This window comes from Sesamum indicum, linkage group LG15, assembly GCF_000512975.1.
Source record: "Sesamum indicum cultivar Zhongzhi No. 13 linkage group LG15, S_indicum_v1.0, whole genome shotgun sequence".
Lineage (NCBI taxonomy): Eukaryota > Viridiplantae > Streptophyta > Magnoliopsida > Lamiales > Pedaliaceae > Sesamum > Sesamum indicum.
In genome coordinates, this window is record NC_026159.1 from 118253 (window position 1) to 138298 (window position 20046).

At 39.0% G+C, this 20046-nt stretch overlaps 3 protein-coding genes across 4 annotated transcripts; all 3 read right to left on the bottom strand.

The window, feature by feature from the left end:
• LOC105177102 (zinc finger CCCH domain-containing protein 41) lies at positions 19-7180 on the bottom strand. Of its 2 annotated transcripts, XM_020699091.1 has the most exons (6): positions 6833-7180; positions 6602-6634; positions 4238-5140; positions 2202-3416; positions 1341-1661; positions 19-950 (listed from the first exon to the last, which is right to left on the bottom strand). In XM_020699091.1, the coding sequence occupies exons 3-6, from the start codon at positions 5015-5017 to the stop codon at positions 411-413; spliced, it is 2856 nt and encodes a 951-aa protein (XP_020554750.1). In that variant the 5' UTR covers positions 5018-5140; positions 6602-6634; positions 6833-7180; the 3' UTR covers positions 19-410. The 2 variants fall into 2 exon arrangements, with proteins under 2 accessions (XP_020554750.1, XP_011098434.1); XM_011100132.2 differs by lacking the exon at positions 6602-6634.
• On the bottom strand, positions 7995-11595 carry LOC105177103 (protein diaphanous homolog 1). Its single transcript, XM_011100133.2, has 3 exons — positions 11023-11595; positions 10230-10520; positions 7995-9318 (listed from the first exon to the last, which is right to left on the bottom strand). The coding sequence occupies exons 1-3, from the start codon at positions 11326-11328 to the stop codon at positions 8221-8223; spliced, it is 1695 nt and encodes a 564-aa protein (XP_011098435.1). The 5' UTR covers positions 11329-11595; the 3' UTR covers positions 7995-8220.
• On the bottom strand, positions 12159-15176 carry LOC105177104 (galactinol--sucrose galactosyltransferase). Its single transcript, XM_011100134.2, has 4 exons — positions 13709-15176; positions 13433-13610; positions 12967-13334; positions 12159-12872 (listed from the first exon to the last, which is right to left on the bottom strand). Exons 1-4 carry the CDS (start codon positions 14951-14953, stop codon positions 12309-12311), a joined length of 2355 nt encoding a protein of 784 aa, XP_011098436.1. The 5' UTR covers positions 14954-15176; the 3' UTR covers positions 12159-12308.

Here is a 20046-nt window from a genome sequence, read left to right on the forward strand (position 1 = left end):
ATTTTGTGAGATGTATCATCCAAAAAGCAGAAGTAACATTGAAGCCAAGACTGTTATAACATGTGAAAGCAAGTTGTTTAAATAATTCCACAATGTAAAAACAGCAGACCGGAGGCTCAATGTTCCAAAGTACGGAACGAATTTTTTCAATTCTACTCCTTGTTCCTAGAAATATCAATAGAGAAAGGAACACAAAACAATACAAGTTGAAGGTAATAACAGAAAAGAGTTGAAAATCAGAGATTTCTTTTTACATATCGCAAAAATGGGAAATATAAGGCTGAAACCAGAATTTAGCTATAGCTAGACCATATGAATTGTATTTAATTTTGAAAATCATTTTTACCTCACTGTACAACTCAACAAGCATCGTGGAGGGTCCAAGAGCTTCAAGAAAGCTGCTTTTTGCTTTAAAATGAGGTTGAAAAAGATTTAGCATCTTTGTCCTGTTCAGTGGAATCTGCATCAACTTCTGTTGCTGGGTGGTCAGGTTCACCAGTTTCTGAGGCGGCAATCTCCTGCTGATGGGTGGAGGCGTCTTCTCCGCTAGGCTGAACATTAGAATCTAATATCGTATTGGAAGAAGACGAAAGATTTCCAGAAATAGCACCTTCTTTTCCAGAAATTTTCTGAGAATGCATGGATGCATCCTCTCCAGTAGGCTGAACCTTAGCATCTGATGTCATATTAGGCGAAGATGAAAGATTTCCAGCGGCACCACCTTCCTTCCCAGAACTAGTAGATGTCAGCCACATAAACTGCAACTTGTGGCCTTGCCAGCATTTACCATGCAAGAATGCTTTCTCAGCAAACCGTCGTGCTGTGAAGGAAATACGAGCTGAAATATCAGATGGCACTGAAGCATCATTAGTCTCTTGAAGCTTTGACTCTTCCATTTCCACAGAAGAAAGATCACCATAGGTAGAGAAGTGCTCCTCCAAAGCAGCGACCTAATAAACAGAGACTCAATTGTTTATAATCATATAGTATAAACTGGGTAACGTCATATAATTCACATGATAGCTACTCAACGTATGCTGGTAATATACTAACTCAAGAGAAAATACTCAGTTCCCCGATCTCATATACTAACTCAAGAGTTTTATATATTCAAGAATCCCGAAAAGTCCTACACCACTATACCAATACTTCCAACAGAAAGTTATAACCTCAGTAGTACACAAAGTACGTAATCCATGATATAAGAGGCCAATGGAGGTGCATGCATGTAAAATAGCCATTTGACAAGAACAGCTCACCTGAATTATATGGGCAATGTAAATTTCATCCAAAGAGAAATAAATACATGACGATATATATGAAAGAAAGTAAGAAATTACATTTGCAAGGCCAGCAGGCAATGGTGAAAGAATTCTGAAAGCTGTGGGCCGATTATCCAGTTTGAATCTGTTTGCTGTAAAAGGTGGCCCAGCGGCTGCTAGCGGGCGATGTGAAGGTTTCAAAGGTTCCCGCACAGGCGCACTTGGATTTGAAGTGGAAGCATGTGGGACAACATGCTCAGCAGAAGTGTCGTTGCCAGTGGTTATGGCATCTCTTGGTGATGACTTGGAAGTTTCTGCTTTTGCATGATCAGGTGGTATTTCACCTTTAGATCTTCTAGTGGTCAGATCTGATACAGTCACGTCCTTGGAGCCCACAGCCTGCAAAAGGATGAAAACTTGAGGATGGCAAACCATGGAAGCAAGCGGGCAAAAGAATCTTCGACCAATATTAGAAGTTGAATGGGACTTTGTGTTTCATGTCATTTTACCAACAATAACTCCATAATGCAAATACTTTCATTTATAAAAGAAAAAAGGAGACTTGCATAGGTACAACACTTCATTCCTGAAAACAATCACTTTTCCCGTTATCTGCATCAGCCCATTAATTCAAGTAGCAACTACATCCAAATCAACACCAAGCCACCCCCAAAATAAGCAGGGTCAACTTTGCACTAGCACCTATCTCATAATCCTTTATTTAGAGGCTGCTTGTTTACAAGCACCAAAACAGAGACAGCTGTGCCAGATAAACACCAAAAATGAGAAACCTATGCCACTCCAGGGACTAAAATGTCAGAAACTCAATGTGGAAAGGAGAAAGAAAATTTGCAAAAAAACTGGCATGAGCATTAGAAAATTTTAACAACTCAAAACATTTCTTCTGGCATAGTCTAAATGCAGAAATTCGAGAATTACTTGTTTTTCGAGTTTGTCTAATTGGCGGCGAAACTCATTTCGTTTCTGTTCCAGCATCTCCTGCTTCTTACGAAGTTCTTCCTTTAAAAGCTCTAAGCTCTCCAATTTCTTTTGTTGTGGGGGAAGAGCTTTGGGACCATTAGCCACCATAGGCTTGGGATGTTCATAGACTGGAACTTGAGTACCAGCGCCATGAGCATTACCATCTTTGCCACCTGGCAGATGAGGAGTTTCTTTCCCTTTATCAAGGACAAATGAATGTGGAAGAGCAGGCTTAACTGTCACTCCACGAGGAGTAATTGGGACATTACTGGTGCCACTTATCCCATCATCAGGAATATTATCTCGATTTGCCCACCAAAGCTTGATAAATCGATTGCCCATTACTGCATCAGGTGCCTTTAATGCGGCTTCCGCTTCTTCCCTTTTTGAAAATTGCACAAAAGCCCGTTCACTGTGCATGGGAATATAAATGTCGATGACCTCACCAAATTTCTGAAAATGTGAAAGAAGAGCTTCCCTTTTGTTATCTTTCAAAGGAATGCCATTGACAAATAGAGTGCGAAGTGCCTTTTGAGATGGTTTTCGAATATTTCGAACAGAATCACCATGTGGCTTCAGAGATGATTCCTTAAGTAATGGACCATTTCCATCTGCACTAGTCCACTTTCCTTGATCTGGAACACTGGGAAGACTTGTCTTTCGAGCCTCCTCACCATTGATGTTCCTTTCAAGATAACTAGAGGGTGGTGCAACAGAATCACTTTTTTCCTTTACTCCGGAACCACGTTTTGAACTACCTATGCGACCCCAAACAGATGAACTCTGAGATCCAGCAGTTGAGGCATTTCTAAGTGGACGTTCATCATTAAATCCTTCATATGATTCAATGTTCTGCCGATCAGATGGGTCCATATCCAGGAAAGCCTCTGTTTCATCAGCATTCGATTGATTAAGTGCTAGGAGTGCTGCTGATGTTTCAGGGTTATCGTTTGTCCATAAAGGTTGATCTGGATCATACACATCAGATGCCCCCACCACAGAACCTCCCATGACACCACCATTCAGGGAAAACCCATCCTCAGTCATTCCAGACTTGCTATTTTTTGAAGGAAAAGCTTTGCTATTTACTACAGGTAAAGCTCCTTGTGCAGAAGATGTCCCCATAAGCTGTGAACCAGGAAGTGAAACAGGGAGATTGAACTGTGAAAGGCTCTGCAAATTTTAGACACAATAGTTAATCAAGTGATTGTGATAAGTACAACCAATCAAAATCTGAATGGAAAACTAATGGATAAATCTCGGGCGAAATGACCATATATATTAAAAAGATATTCTCATCCAAAAGAGATTGCAGGGCAGAAGTGCTAATCTATTGAATTGTCAGAAAGACAAAAATCTAATAACAGCAGGTGACTTGTTTCTTTCTTGGCTACAGTGATGACACTATCCATGAACATAGGCAGACAGTGATACTAGCATGGAAACTTTTCAGATTTGTGTAACTAGAAGTTCCTTACGAATTCGAACCAAGGGATATTCCTATTTCTATTCTTCCAAATAATAAAGAACAAATCAAAACAACATATTTTTCTTGATTAAGGTATTTAATTATAGTCATGAGTTCAGGTAGATATAAGGAATCCGAACAACAGGAATCCTTAAAAGATGGGGAAGAACTACCGCCACGCTATATTTGTAACAACCTTCCGATGCATGGACGTCAATACCACTCTAAAAGTCCCCAAACTAAAGAAGTTGATCGAATCTGTAGAAATATGAAACTTAAGACAGCTTGCAAGTTTTAAAAACATATAAAAACTTAATTTCTTACTACAAAATCGTTCTCTTAAATGCATTTTTCATGCACAGCCAGCTAATTGTTCCAGAACATAGATATGTGAAACATCTGAATCAAGTACTCTGAAACAATCAAGTACTTGTTTCAAAGTTTGAACAACCAGCAAAGGAATTCCAAACACACAAGTGAATTATACTACAATAAAAAGGACTTATCAGTTGCACAGTTCACACACCTGAACATCTTCGATTACAATACGATTAACACCATGTTCCATTGGGCACATGTCTCCTCTAAGGCAAAAACCACGTTCCTCAAAGTCTCTACACCTTTGCCGTGGAATCCCAATGCTCATTGGTGGACTAATAGCTGGTCTTAACGCCCCTTGCAAACCTAGGGGGTGAAGTGAGTCAAGTCCACCATTAGGAACTCCTGGAACCAATCCAAATGCATTCCAGGATGTGCTCGGTGCAGTAGACATATTTGGCAAGCCTCTCCCAAACAGGGCGGAAGGAACAGGTCCAGGTTGAGCAATTTGAGATGCAACATCAACCAAGCCAAGCCTGGAATCTCGAATGCCCCAGGAAATAGGATCCCTTCCTCTACCTCTAACAGGGCCAACTTCACCTGACAGTGTTTGGTTTACCCTGATTCTTTGGTTTAATTCCAGGGGAGCTCTAGAATATGAGGCCTGGTATGAACGTCTCTTCTCAAACCTTGAGAAGTCTCTCTCCGTAGCAATATTATAATTTTTCCAGGTTTCACCTGATTGAGGGTCACCTTCCCTGTAAGAGTACCCATTTTCAAAAGGCCTGTTCCTTTTTCTATATGGTCTTGCCAAACCTTGATCAATAGAATTCTCCTCCAGAGATTGAGAACGTGCTTCGCGTCGACGATGCTTATGGTTACGATCATCATCCTCATCTTCACCTTCACTGATTTCTTTCTCATCAGGATCACTGCCGCAATCAGACGATGAAAATCCAGGCTTTTCCGAAGAAACCTTTAGCTCCATGGGGATGTTTGTAAAGGAACAAAATATATCAGGTTAGTTATGCCCTGTAGTTCTATTCTTCTAGCTGATGCGTTGGTGGAGTTAACCAAAGTCCCATAAATCGATCTGTGGTAGCTCCAGGACCTGAAAAGGGAGAAGCCCATATCAAGGAAGGAAAAACAAGGTTTATACGGCTAAATCAACTGGTGCAAAATAACAAAGCACAATTTCCAACTGTCAATAATTTCGAAAACTAAAACAAAAATTATAACATCACAGCAACTAGATCAGACCATTTAAAAGAGCTAAACCAGTTATGTACCAAAAAACATGGGGTTCTCAATTCAATTTCATAATATTAAATATAAGTGCATATTGCCATAATAATGCATAATAATTCTTTCCCTCTTTCCTATGTCACATCAAGAGGATGAGAGTGTAGTAGGGAGCATTAAAATGCCAAACAGATTTCATTCCTCCTGTAAAAATTTTAACTAGGTAAAGCGGGTCCTCCAGAAAGGAGACTGAGCTGTTGAATATGATATATGAAATCAAAAAATGGAGAATGATAAATTAATAGGGACTCACCCATAAAGGGATTATTAAGCGGCAGGACTCGAATCAGCAGACAATTTGAGTTGTCTACTAGATGAAGTATTCATATAGATTGGATTGAGTGAAGGAGATATTTGAAGCATATTTCATTCAAAGATCTGTCTGCTACTACATTTTTGCTCCCAAGAAACATGTCCAGATCTGAAGCTTAAATATGGTCCTAAACTTCTAATTCCTATTGTTTAGGCAGTCAGATTGCTGGGTTAACTATTTTAGGGGTAAACACAAGAACTCACAGCAGCTGCTAACTTCCCCAACCCTCAGGACCTTCATATTCAAATAAGGATGTCCAATCACATGGGAGCTATAGGCAATCAGCTAGCGCCTGCGAACAATCTTTTCAAAATGCATTTCCTAACCTGACATATACACTGCTAAGATAACTTAAACTTACTTAAATTTCGAAAAGATGGTTTAAACTATCTATGAGAAGGCACCTACAAAGTTCATCATTCTCACTTTAGATATAAACATAAACACCCATCTTCATGTTTAATTAGCTAGGATATGTACCAGTAAACTACTATAATCATTCAGGCCAAGCGGAGTATGGATTTTTCAAGAAAATAGTTACATGTGGCAGAACTGCAGTAGAAGTTAAAAGCAATTTGGGATCAGCAATCAGTTTCAGAATCTAGATATTTCCTCCAATCTCACACATGGAAGTCATATATTCTTATAGAAATGTAGGAAACTCCAAATCAGCTGACATGCAGTGCACATGACCTAGCAACCAACTGCCTTTCCTCACTGTCATTGGGTACTTAAATCCAAAACTCCCAGTTGAATTCTTTAAATAGGGAAGGGTAGTGCTTTTTACAGGCAAGTATTTTGTAAGGAAACCTATTTGTATGAGTTCGCTGCAATCCATATATAATTACAGATACAATGAAGAGGCATCCAGAATCAATATCCCACACAAAAACACACTCATCCAGAGCTTCCGTCAATCCTATCTTCAATAAAAAGTACAAAAATATTTCTAATTACCGGTACTCACTGAAACAACGCACATTCTCAGACCTACATATCAAAATCAAGAAAAAATTAAAAAAAAAATACAGTGAGAAAGAGGTTTTTTGCTTGGGAAAAAAATTGAACAGGAATCAATCACACAATAAAAAGGCAAAATAGACAGCATATTAAAAGCTCATATGCAACGCAGTCGCTCGTACATAAAGCTTAATAGGAAAATAACAATGGAGAGGTAGCTCAGCAAACCTGATAAACGGGATTTTGCCTAGGGTTTTTATTCCTCGTTCCTTCTATTCGTAAATACGTATCGGCTTTACATATATTTCATTGGATGGAGATTCAATCGACACCAGACCCAGGAATTCTACTGCCCTATTCTTCTAATATTTTTCATAATCCCGCGGTTGTGTATGCGTTGAGCTGTGTGTCTTATGTATGTATATTTCTCAGTTTTCTCTCTCTAGGATGGAGGAGAGGAAAAAGCTGAAAGGGGGTTTAGGGATTGGATAGGACAAAAAAAAATTAAGAAGAACCCATAATTTGAAGAAATGTGCGAAGCGTGCTCGCTCTTCGTTTTACTGCACTGTTTGGGTGGAAAAATATGTGTGTTTGAGACCTGGAATTATATAGCATTTACAGTTTGGTGTTTGATCTTTTGTGTTATTGTAGATTAGCCCCCTTTATTTTGGTTTTTGTCAGGTTGAGGACAGGGCTTCTACAGCCTACCTCCCACTCCCGGTCCCAGTTGAGGAGGTGAAACAAACATCCAATTTACCTTTTTGTCCTTGAAAATTATTTATGCATTTTTATCGTAACAAACATGAACAAATATATATATCAAGTTAATTGCCAATAACCGGAGATTGTGTTTTGAGGAACGAGTGCTCAAAATCGTGTTTCCAAGTATAAATAAGTTACAGTAATAGGGCCTATATACATATTTATGAATGCGAGTTAAAGGTTGAAAAATTTATGGCAGGTTAATAGCTTGCTTTGAATGAGGCAACTAGCAAAACAATATTCAATATTCAGTCTTGCAATCTATGCATTTGTTTGCTATGGATTAATTAATTGATGTACAATATTCAAATTTTATATTCTTTGAGAAAAATAAAATGAAAGAGATGAAAATATATGAGCCTCAAATGCGAAAGCCGTCAATGACTTCTGTTGTTGTAGTACAAAATGTGTCTGCCCGCCTATACATAATTTTACATTTATATGTTTGGAAAGACAGCTGTATCTTGTATCTAGAAAGAAATCAAGAAACATATAGGTGGTGCCTGATTCCCTACATCATAGAGAAAATGGCAACAACTTGTTTAAATTGATGTGCTCCGGAACATTCTAGACCAGGAGTTGTAAGGCCTCGTCATCATACTCCAAAAGAAATATGTTGAGACAATGGTTAGAAGTTAGGAATATATATATATATCTGGAAATACCACTCCAGAAAAAGGAAAACGGAGAATCACAGCAACAAGTCACAATGACAGACAAGAATAAAGGTTTTATGAACACCTCTATTAACAAAAAAAATGCAAACAGTGTAGAAGCAAATTACAGGAGAAGTTATCTTTTTCAGCAGAGTTAACTCAGAAATGGGTAATTCAAATTCTACAAAAGTAACCCTATTACCGGCCAAACCAACCTCGTGGAGCTTGTCCATCCCCATCATTCATCAACTTGTCCAAGACTACATTCAAATCAACCGCTTGCCCATTTTCTGTTAACTTGCGAACTGTTGCCCTCACTTGGTCTCTTGGAAATCCCATATTTGTCACTCGGTCAACCACATCATCGATAGGAACCCTGTTCCCAGAACCACCACCAGATCCAGACCCACCACCTACTGCAGAGGCTGTTGGCAATGCCTGAGGTAATATTCTGGCAGTAGGTAGCTGTGGATGACCACTGCCACCACCATGGCCCATACCAGAAGAAGAAAGATGCTGGGGTTTTATAGGGGAACCACCACCGTACTTTGATGGAGAGCTGCTGTATGGATATGGTTCCCCATGAGTGGATGATGGACCAAAAGAACCAGAATATCCTGGACCAGGCCTGCTGGATGGAGGCTCATACACATTGGGAGTAGCACCATAGTATTGTTGAGAGGTAGGGGGAGGAACTCCAGTGGATGGATGAGAGGAAGGTGGGCGAATACCTGCTGAATAAGTTTGGGCTGGCATATATGGTGTTTCTTCAGGATGATGACCTAATGGTGGCTGAGGTAGAGAGGGGTTAACAGCTGAGAATGGAGGGTGTGGTTGAGAAGGCGGCGGAGGCTGAGAGTAATGTGGCTGAGGAGGTGACTGATATTGGTGCTGGGGTGGGGGAGGGGCAGGTTGCAGCTGCTGCTGTGGTGGGCATATTTGGTACTGCTGACTTGGGTTTTCTGGAGGTTGACTGGATGGGGGAAAGTAAGACTCACGCTGAGAGACAGGAGGAACTTGGTTTTGGGGGAACTGGTTAGGAAGCTGAACCTGAGGTTGTAAGTTCTGCTGTGGAGGCGGTGGAGGAGCATTAGATGGAGGTGGAGTTGGAGGTGGCTGTGTCACAGAAGCAGTAGAGAACTGCTGGGGAGCAGGTACTCCTGTCTGCGAAGAATCAGTGTGTGCAGTGTTCTTGCTGTCAACCTGTTCCACCTTCGGAACCTGCAGCTTAGCAATGTGCAATTGAGCTTCTACTATTTCTTGTTTATCCCTTATCACCTGTACGCCTGTTTGCACCTGCAGACAATATTATGATAACCAAGAAGGTGCAAGAAGGTTAAGGATGCAGCTTAAACATGCTACAAATGACAAGCTTAACTGAAGCTTAAATATTACAGCACTGAATCAGGGACCGTCAAACCTACAGCAATTTGGATTCAAAATACACCTTCAATCTAGACAGTACTCGAACATTCAATTGTAGTCTTAAATTTAATTATGTTATAGAAAAGGTAGAATGACAGTAAAGCAGGCTAGAGCATAGGCAGTAAAAGTGTCCCATTAATTTAATGCTTGCAACTTTTAGGATGTCTAGATATTAGAACAGGAATAAGTATACAGAGCTGTCATAAGGCACCATGTAAGCAACTAAAATGCCTGCATAACCAACTAACTTAAGATGCAATTCAGGTACTGCTGATTTCTTCCCTGCTTCTCTAAATGAATGTGAATAATGAAATTGATCTATGTAAAGTAAATAGGATACAGACAACCTGCATAATATTTTAATTTTCATAGTTTATGTTAAACTTCCAACTATGATCCATATAGCTGTAATTTGATTAGGCATATAAAATGTAGCTGTTGCAGTTTTTCATCACTCCTGAAAAGTTTAGAATCAAAAAGATTGAAGGGGATGCACAATATCGTCATAAGAACTACTACTTTTCTCTAATTAACAATTCAAAGGTTAATGCTTCAATCTAATATAACAAGCTCTAAGATATGGGCTGAAACACTGAATTGGCCAAATTAAGTTATCAGGCAAGCTGCAAAAAAAGAGTTATCAAGAGACGATTATAAAGGAAAGTAAAAGGAACACTGTCCCCCAACAATAACATGCAGGCTGCTAATCCATGTCAACTACGTATCACATATATCTATGCTCCTTAAAAGCATATACAAATAGGTAGAGACGTCGAAGATACCTCTCTCAAAATATTCTCCAAGAGTCTCATTTTTCCATCAGTGCTGCCGCAGTTGCTCCCAACAGACACCTTTAGATCATCAATGGAATTTTCCAGGCTGCGAGTTCTTGTCTCCAATTGTGATAATCGTGCACTCATCTTATCGACTTCATGCATAAGATTCTCCATATACTTTTTCATTGTCTTATCAATCTCGGAAACCAAAGACACATCCAAAGGCACATTGCTAGGTTTATGATTCTTCCCCAAAATAAATTTGGCAGGTTCATCAGCATCAAGAGAACTGTAATTCTGAAAACAAAACAAAAAAATGAACAATCAACAATGCACCAAGGAAATCCCCTCAAGGGTGCCTCGTAATACATAGAACAGTAAAATCAAAATCTCCTCATAATTAACCATGTCATTCCCATCCCAGCAGCTCCAGTCCCGTAAAGAGCAAAATACTTATACACTCCCCCTAAGAGATAAAGTACCATTCACTGAAAAAAGTAATTAAGCATAGTAGTAAGCCAACAATCAAAGAGTGAAAGCAATCCGAAAACAGCTCCCAGCAAACAAAGGAGAAAAGCATTTCAACCGTTACAAATTCCCAAACCAATTCCGTACCAAAATTAACAGCTTTCTTCCCTATAAAATCACTACTATCATTCATCCCACCCAAAATCACAGAACAAACCATTCTCGGCCAAACACGGAATCAAAACAACAGATAATCGTACCTACATTCAAACACAGACGCATACACTAAAACAAGGTCAGAGATCAGAAAAATGAGGTTTTAGCAAAATACCCTGATTGAAGAGGCATTTGGTTTGGAATCAAAAGAATTCCACGTCCTGTGGGGAGCATCATCGTCACCGGAATCAAAATTCGAAGACCGGGCGACAGTCGGCGAAGACGGTCCGACTGCGGTTCGAATCGGCATGAAATCATAGCTGGGAACGATGTCGTCTTTCTTCTCCGGCGGACGGTTCATGAAATCGATGAAGTCATTGTTACTGCTGCTACTGTTGTTGTTAGTAGCAGCAGGGCCCTGGGAATTGGATAGATCCATGATCTGCTTGTCCATGTACTGCGACGTCGAATTGTTATTCATCTGAGTACTCAAGCGATCACACGCAAATCAAGCCGTCCTATGTATATGCGCCTGTATATGTATATATATATAATGAAAAATCGGGGAGAGGGAATGCTTGTTTTTGGATATTTGGTGGGGATTTTTTTCAGAGAAAATGGAACGAAGAAGAAGACAACTGAAATGTGGAAGTCGTCGTCTCTGTTACTTCTTGGTGCGGGTCGAGATTTCCATTCTGTTCCGATACTTATTTTTGGACTAAAGTCGCTAGCAGGAGACCTAAAAGGAATGGGAGCAGAGAAATCGGTTTAGTCGCTTTTGAGTAGGATGAATTCAGCTAAAACTGAAGGAAATTGGAGGGATGAAACTGAAGAGAGAGTTGCGGATATCATCACTCTTGTCAGTTGATTGGGCCCTTAAATCTGTTGGGCCTGGAAGCTTGGGTTAGCCCAATTTGTCAATAAACCCTAATAAGTGAGAATAATTGATTCAAGGCCTTAAACTGTTTTTTTAATTTTCTTAAGTAGTAAACTATTAATTGCAGAATATTGTCATCTACAAATATTTATGCTTTCTTGATAAATAAAATATTATCTTTTCGCCAAATTTAACCATATAAATCTACAAGCATCCATAAATTAGAACATTTTCGAATTGACCCAATTTAACTACAAATTTCAGTATAGTAATATTTTCGTAACTTGATTATAGAAAACAATAAGATCTAATATTTTACTGTGATAAAATTCTTATATAATTTGTTCGAATCTCACGTCTCATGTTTTTTACTTATCGCATGGAAAAAGGGAAAACAAAAAAAAAATGTATACAAGTAGAGCGTAAGAAGGATAGATGCAAAAACTTCAACTTATTCATATTTCATTGATTGGAAATACATTTTCTTGCTTCAAAGAAATACATGATAATCAGTAAAAAAAAAAAACCAAATGCCCCTTAACAATATCTTAACTTGGGCATCCTTTTTAATTTCGTGATGATGATCAGAACAAGTATTCGATGACAGACAGCCCAGAAGAGTTCGGCCATGGCACTTGAGTTACCACCATGTAATCCTCGTACGCAAATCTCACGCTCTCACCGTTCACTTTGCACACCACTGGTCTCTGAGAAGCAAACGCCCTCATTTCTCCACTTCCCTTCACTCCAATTTGAACTGAATTCGCCCGATCATTGTACACCAACGACTGAATGGCACCACCGGTGTTCAGCATGTTAACCAGACCAATCGGAGCAAACTGGACGGAACTCTTGGGCAGAACCTTGACAGGGGAGACTGTGATGAGCTCGAATTCGAATGGCTCCAGCGACAAGTCGATGGTGCCAGATGGTTTGGAGAGGACCAGCTTCTTCTCGTGGAACAAGTACATGGCGAATGTTTGAACTCCGTCGACGGAGATTGGATTGTTGCCCTGCTTCCATTCTATGTCGCTGGGGCCTGTCACGGAGGAGACAACGTGGGAGTACTCGGAAGCGCACTTGTTGCGGCGCTCTTCGCGGCTCCACCCGCCGCCTTGGCAGTTGAACGCCCCCACCACTGCGGTGAACTGGTGCAACCAAATTGATATATGATGAGAAACGCCGTTGATATTCGATCAAAGTAAATTAGGGTTGGAACTTTCCATTGGAATTTAGTCTTACCTTGTTGAGGTTCCAAATCTTCAACATGGTCTTGCCGTTGTGAAGTGGGTCGTCGAAGAGGCAGTCGCGAGTGGGCAAAGCATAGTAGTCGCAGCGAAGGATGGAACCATCGGGGAGGACGAGGCTCTTGAGCAGCTCGAAGTTGTGCTTGCCGACTGAGTCACTGACGTAAATAGGTCCGCCGGAGATGGCTCGTGAGGCGGCGTGGAACTCAGCACAAGGGTGGGTGGACTGGAACATGTCCCAGTCGGGGTGGATGAAGTTGCCCATCCACAAGCTGTTGTAGGCACAGTGCACCATGTGGCATCCCTGCAGCCAGAATGTGCCGTTGGGATCGCCGGATGGATCAGTGCACCAGAAGTCATCTCCTGTTCAATCCAAACACATACTTGTACTAATTAGCAAGAAAGACAATAATAGGGTATAAAGAATTGATCATCAGATATGAATTTCTGCAGCAACGTACCGACACGGCCGAGAGAAATGGCCTCAGTACCAAGGAACATGAAGTCATTACAGTGCTCCATGCTTGCGATCACACCATTCCCTTTGAAATGGTTCCTCACTGAGGATGTCAATGCATCGTAATAAGCTTTTGCTAACTCCACTCTTCCACCATAGTCCTCGCACAGCATTTCCAACAACTGTACATCAAAACATCCGGGAGAAAAGAAGATCAAAAGGGCGTTGAAGCAAAAGAAAATTGAAAAGGATATGATGACTTTGAAGTAAGAGAAGTTACATGGATGACGTCCACTTTGACTCCATCAATTCCGACTCTCTCCAGATGAGAGTGTAGTCCTTCGTACATACGGTCAGCAATTTCGGGCGGGACCAGCCCAACACCGTTGTTCACAATCTTGTCAACAGCCAAATCTTCCATTGTGGTCTGGAGCCCAGGTGTCAACTTGGGCTGGATCACCTTTGCCTCGGGCAGGCCAGGAACATTGGGCCTAAGCCCACCCCAGTACCCACACAGTGCATGCCAGACGTACACGTAGTCCACAGTGTTAAAATTCTCCTTGAGGTCCCGAATGAAGGCCCCCATCCCCGTCTTCGGGCCAGGCCGGGATTTGTACGGGCTCTCGTACTCTCTGAACTTATAGTTCTCCTGGAACTGGATGAGCCTGCACGGCATTTGCTCACCGGCAGAGGTCCGGTTCATCCCCTCGGAGGTGATCGGGTCCTCGTCGTGGCAGATGGACTGCCAACCGTCGTCGATCAACACCAGCCCCGGCGGGCATCCGCCGTCGACTAGTCCTTTCACCCCCTCCCAAACGCCCTGGGGGTGGACGGTCAGGTAGAACGCGTCCCACGTGCACCACCCGAATTTGTCGACGATTCCGGGCGCAGTTTTCTCCTCCAACAGCTTGAAAGTTCCGAGGTGGTGGCGCGCCACCTTGATGGCGTCTTTGACGAGGGTGAATGGGTCGTCCCCAGCGTGCATGTAGAGCGAGGCCCGGAACGAGGATCCATTGACCTTTGTTGACCCGCTTTCGACGCAAATGTCTATGTAGTCATCGGTCCCTGGCTGGAGGGAGGCCCGAAACGGGCCCTCGATGAGCGGAAGCAGCACAACGTAGGGTCTTTTGCTGTCATCGGATTTGTCAAGGACGACGATTTGAGTTTCACGCTCGAGGTCGGAACCCTTATTCCCGATCCAGTGGGTGGTCCACCAGACTTTGAACCTGAAAATGGACATGAATTTAATGTTCTTAAGCTTCCCAATTGGGACAACATGGTGGTTGCCGGGCTCTTTGGTGTCGAACCCCACAAAGCAGCCGGGGGAGGCAGCGGATGGAGGCGGAACAGCCTTATCCCCGGCGAAGTAGGGGGAGGGCATGGCGGTGATATTAGGAGGAACTTCAGTGAGAAAGACATGATCATTGACAGTGAAATTAGAGTCATCGAGAGTTATCAAAGAGTCGGTGACTCCATCAACAAGAACAGTGGCGTTTGAACCACCTTTGCTCAAACTTGGAGCCATTATATTAAAGAATAATTGGTATAAAGAAAGAAAGGATGCAGAAAAAATGAGAGAAAAGGTGGAGTTGAGGGATTGGTGAAGAAAAAAGGAGAGGGGAAGGAGGTTTATATAGATGTTGAGGAGGCAAAAAAAGCTTGAGAGAATCTGGAATAATGGAATATGAATGAATGTGGTGTGAAACACAAGTGATGAAAATGAAGAAATTATGGATTAATGAGTTGTGATGATGATGATGATGGAGGGGGAATATATAGGCGATGGATCGCTGATGAGAATGGGGAAGAGGTGGTTCAAAGGTTAAGGTGAGGTTAGAATACAAGTGAGAGTGGGTGGGACCCTCAGTTGGGGACTATGTTAATTAATAATATTATCCAAAATGTCATTTTCCTCCATAATATTTATTTCTTAATTAATTAATGGGGTGAAGAGGGAAGATTATGTGTTGACAAGCTTGGATTGGAGTTTGAATTAGCTGCCGACGTCATGAGCTATAACTGCGCGCATCTGTCTTCTTCTTTCTTTTTCCTTTGTTTTTTTATTGCATATAGTTATACTAATAAACTCCAGAAAATGTAATGTCTATATTTATTCAGCTACCAATTGTAAAAGCTGATAGTAATTAAGAATATTGGAGGTTTTTTATGAGATTATAATTATGAGAAAAGTTACAAGACTTTATGGTATTGGTCCATAAATATAAGATGCGATATTTTCTTTTTTTGGGTAAATATAAATTTCATTAATAAAATAAGATTGTACAGTACAACAATGCTCAACTGGTGGTTGATCCCTTGACAAGTCAAGGGATACGCCATAATTTATATAACGCATATTAACTAACAGAACGAGATAAATTAACACTGATAATCCTCTGTCTAATATCTTCCATAATAATGGTGGTTATGATGCTCGGTGGTCGCTCGGTATGCTCAAAGCGTCTCAAATTTTGTTCCCTCCAAATGTGGTAAATGCAAGCAGCAAGGAGTGCAAGATAAGCCAAGTTAATAATATATTTTTCTCTCCATTTCCTTGCAGCCCACTCAACGTCCCGTGGCCACTCTCTATTAGGCCATTCAAATCGAACAATCCGTCGAATCACTATCAGGCATCTTGTAGCATAACGGCATCGAAAAAATAGGTGAGTATTCCATTGCGCCCTCATCACATAATATACAAACGTCTAGGCATGATAGCCATAGTTTATCAACTGTGGATAGTTCCCCCAAAATCGTAAGCCATATGATGAAATTATGCCTGGAGATCTTCAAAAAACTCAAGAGTAGTTAAAATCAACCTATCTTGATAAGATGCGATATTTACAATTCAAATTCATGTAAAGAATCATATAATCATCCACTCAACCAATTTTATTTATATATATAAAATAATAGAACAAAGGTATTTTAATTTCTTTACAGAAAGGCAACTTTTTGCATCTATTCTGCCCCTCCATCCCCATGCATCTTATTATATATATATATCCTTCATTCTTCAGATTCTTTTTTCTTTCTTTTTCCATAATATTAATTCATTTTATCAGTCATTGATCTAGAGAGATTAAACCAAAAAAAAAAACTCATTTCTTAATTAAATAAAGTTCCGATAATTAACGTCAATTTCATGACAAGTGATCATACAAAAGATTATATATATTATAATTAGTTTAGACAGTAGAATTAATTACATGATCATAATCTGAGCAATAAAATAATTCAAAATTAATAATTAAAAACCACGTAGCAGATACTAAATAAATAATTAATTATAGGAAAAAAAATAAGAATTATACAAATAATTTCTTTTGAAATTGAAATTGAGAGAATGGCATCTCAAGACCTAACGACTAGAATAAATATGAAAGAATTATACGGTGTCGTACGCCCTTTTTGTATCTAATTCAGACGTTGTGAATCAAGTTGGAGTCAGTACTTAATTAAATGGAATATTTTCTCCATTATATATATATATCATAATTCATTTTAATTACTTTGGTAACTACTTAATTCATGAAATTAAATAAATAAACTATATTAATAAAAAGGTAGCTAAAATTGAATTGATGGATCCTTTTCTAACCAACTTCTCCTACAATACCATGCAATTGGTTACATTCTTCTTTTTATCGCATGATACCTTTTTCATACGTTGCTACATTATTCTCTACTGCTCATTACTCTTATTTCATTTCCTTTTATCTTTTTGTAAATGAAATTGTGACTTGTCATCCATCCTCAGCTACCCCTTTTTTTTATTAAATTAAATATTAGAAAAAAGTGGGATTTTATGAAATTTTAATCAATATATAGCTACCTACTTTAATTTTTATAAAATGATTGTTGTGGTAAAAATTACTTTTGGCACTTCAAATTTATGCAAATATTATTATGATTAATGTATTGTCCACAACTTTGCTGATCAAATTTTGGGCATGCCTTCACCAGTAAGGAAGACATGCATGAGGGTAGTTATGACATTATGTGTACATATATTCCCCCCAAATACGTACAACCTTTTAAAAGTTCAAAAGAATCATGGAAAATAGTCCTTAAAAAAATAAACTATATATATATCAAATCAATTTTTGTGAAAAAAACCAACATATTAAATTCTTTTTTCTTGTAAAATTCTCATATACATATATATATATATATATATATCTTTGATCAAATTGTGAAAAAAGAGAGAAGGCATCAGCCTATCCACCCCCTCAAAGACCTTACCCTTCACTTATCATTTCCGCAAAATCCAAATAAAATAGGAATAAAGCGATCCTTTCTCTCTTTACAACAAATGCTATTTTTTTTAAATATATATATATATAAATTACATGAATTTGTATATATAAATACTATAATTCTCTCTTTTCCTTTTCTACACATAAATAAACTCTCCGGTGGTCCTTAAGAATTCCGAGAAAGTGATAATACTTTTACACTTTTTGGCCGTTGCATGCATATCATTTGAGAATATACTAAATGCATTTTATTATCATTACTTTTTATTTTTATATTCAACCTCAAGAATATAAATAATAAAAAAAATTACATTATTATATAACTAAGTATTAAATAAGCCAAAGCATTAGTTATTTTCAGTCAGCACGTAACGAAATTTTGTAATAATTATGTCGCGAGATATATGATTGGGAAAATACAGTGAATAGGCTCATGAAGAATAGATTTGCCCTCCAAAAATAGAAAAATCTATAAACATTTTAAGAGTTTGTTTCTTTCTTAGCGCACCTTCACCTCTTTGACCTAAAGATATTGGATGTTTATTTGACAAGTATGCATTTATTATATTGAGATTGCATTTTAAACTCCTATAGCGCGAGCTCATATTAACTTAATTATTGGAAGATTTTAGTTGAAACAAGCCGAGCATTATGTGTGTATGTCAATCTTTATCAGATCATTGAGAACCCCAATTCCGATCAATATACTTACAAAAGTAAAATAAATTTTACAATTCAAACATGATATTACACATCCCAAATGGTACTTTATAAAAAGTATCAAATCTGATAATTTACAGTGAGGACTTTATAAAAATTAGTAAATTGAAGTGGGCACACTTTACTTCATTATACAAATCTTTATTTGTATAATACTTGGTGGATAATAAAGGCAATCTTTTTATTATTTTTCTATTTTTTTAATCAAAAGCGAGTGAGCTTTTAGATGGATGTGGGGCCCAAAATAAGAAAGTACACAAATTTGCGGCCATCCTCACGGTTAGTAGGGGCGGTGGGATCGTGTCCCCTGGCCCCCACCGCCACCGACCACGGGGGGCACTATGCATTCTTGCCCACAAGAAATTCAAAAGTAGACAGGTGGAGGCCTACAAATGGTGCCACGAGAAGGCTTATGAGACAAGTAATGAAGATTTGGTACGACTAATTCAAACGAAAAACTAACTAATTGTAACTGCTACAGGTCAAATTACCGTTGGGCCTCAACCGCCTCCCTATATTAGTACTATGTTTTTCGTGTCTCTGATCTAAGGTACAGATGTGCCAATGCACTGCGCTGCACGTGGTGTTGCAGTTTTCCCTGGATTTGGTTAAGCAGACAGTTTGACTTGGTAGGGCAGTTGAAGTAGGAAATAGGAATATGGATAAGAGATTTTCTGAGGTGAGGTTAATGTCAATTTTAATTAATTTAGGCTATCCGTTAACACGGTTTACTGTTAAATTTAGAACTTGGAATTACTTATTAATAAATCAATATATTATTGTAGTCGACCTACGTTTGTATTATTCGAATCTCAACCTTACACTTCAAATAAAAAATTAATTGATATTATTAGTCATATTTAGAAAATATGTGTGTGAAAATGTAAATAGGTGAATTTGTTGATTCAAGATTTATTTATTTTCTACCATACAAAAAATGAAATAGCAAAAAATAGAAAAATGAGAAAGGTCAATTGGGAGAAATTAATGGAGAGAAAAGCGACGTTAACTAAGTACGTGGGCGAATGCCATTTTAATTCAACGGTCATACCGTTGGTGTCGGTTGGAATTCTTAGGAGCATAAATAGTGACCACTAATTTTTTTTTTAATTTTAATTTTGATCTTTATTTTCCTGAATTATTTTGGCACAGATTTATATATTCGTATGTAAGTATAAAAGGATTAGATGAAAATATTTTTGTGATCCTCCCTGTCGTAGTATTGATCGATTAGTGCACCGTATAAACTTGTTAACTAACAGCTACCGGTATTATTCTTTTCGAATTTATATGCAAAAAATACTCATTATGGACCTGTTTTGTCCCCCATAAATTCTGGTGTCCCACCTGCTGCAATTATCTGAATTAAATGAGAACCTGCACTTGCTATGCTTGAGGGGTTTCAATTAGAGAAATCTTGTGATTCCCGTTCAATTTTCCCTGCCAATAATAAATATTGAACAATCTAGAATCAGTCCCGAAATTATAGGTGGCATTAGCTAGTGAAGGAAATCCTACGAATTTATTAAGTATCAATTTCATTACAATCTAGACGTATCCTTTTGATCAGGTTATCTTTTTCTACAGTCAGGCAACTTTCGGAAATAGACCTCACCTCACAAATTCTACACTTCTATCT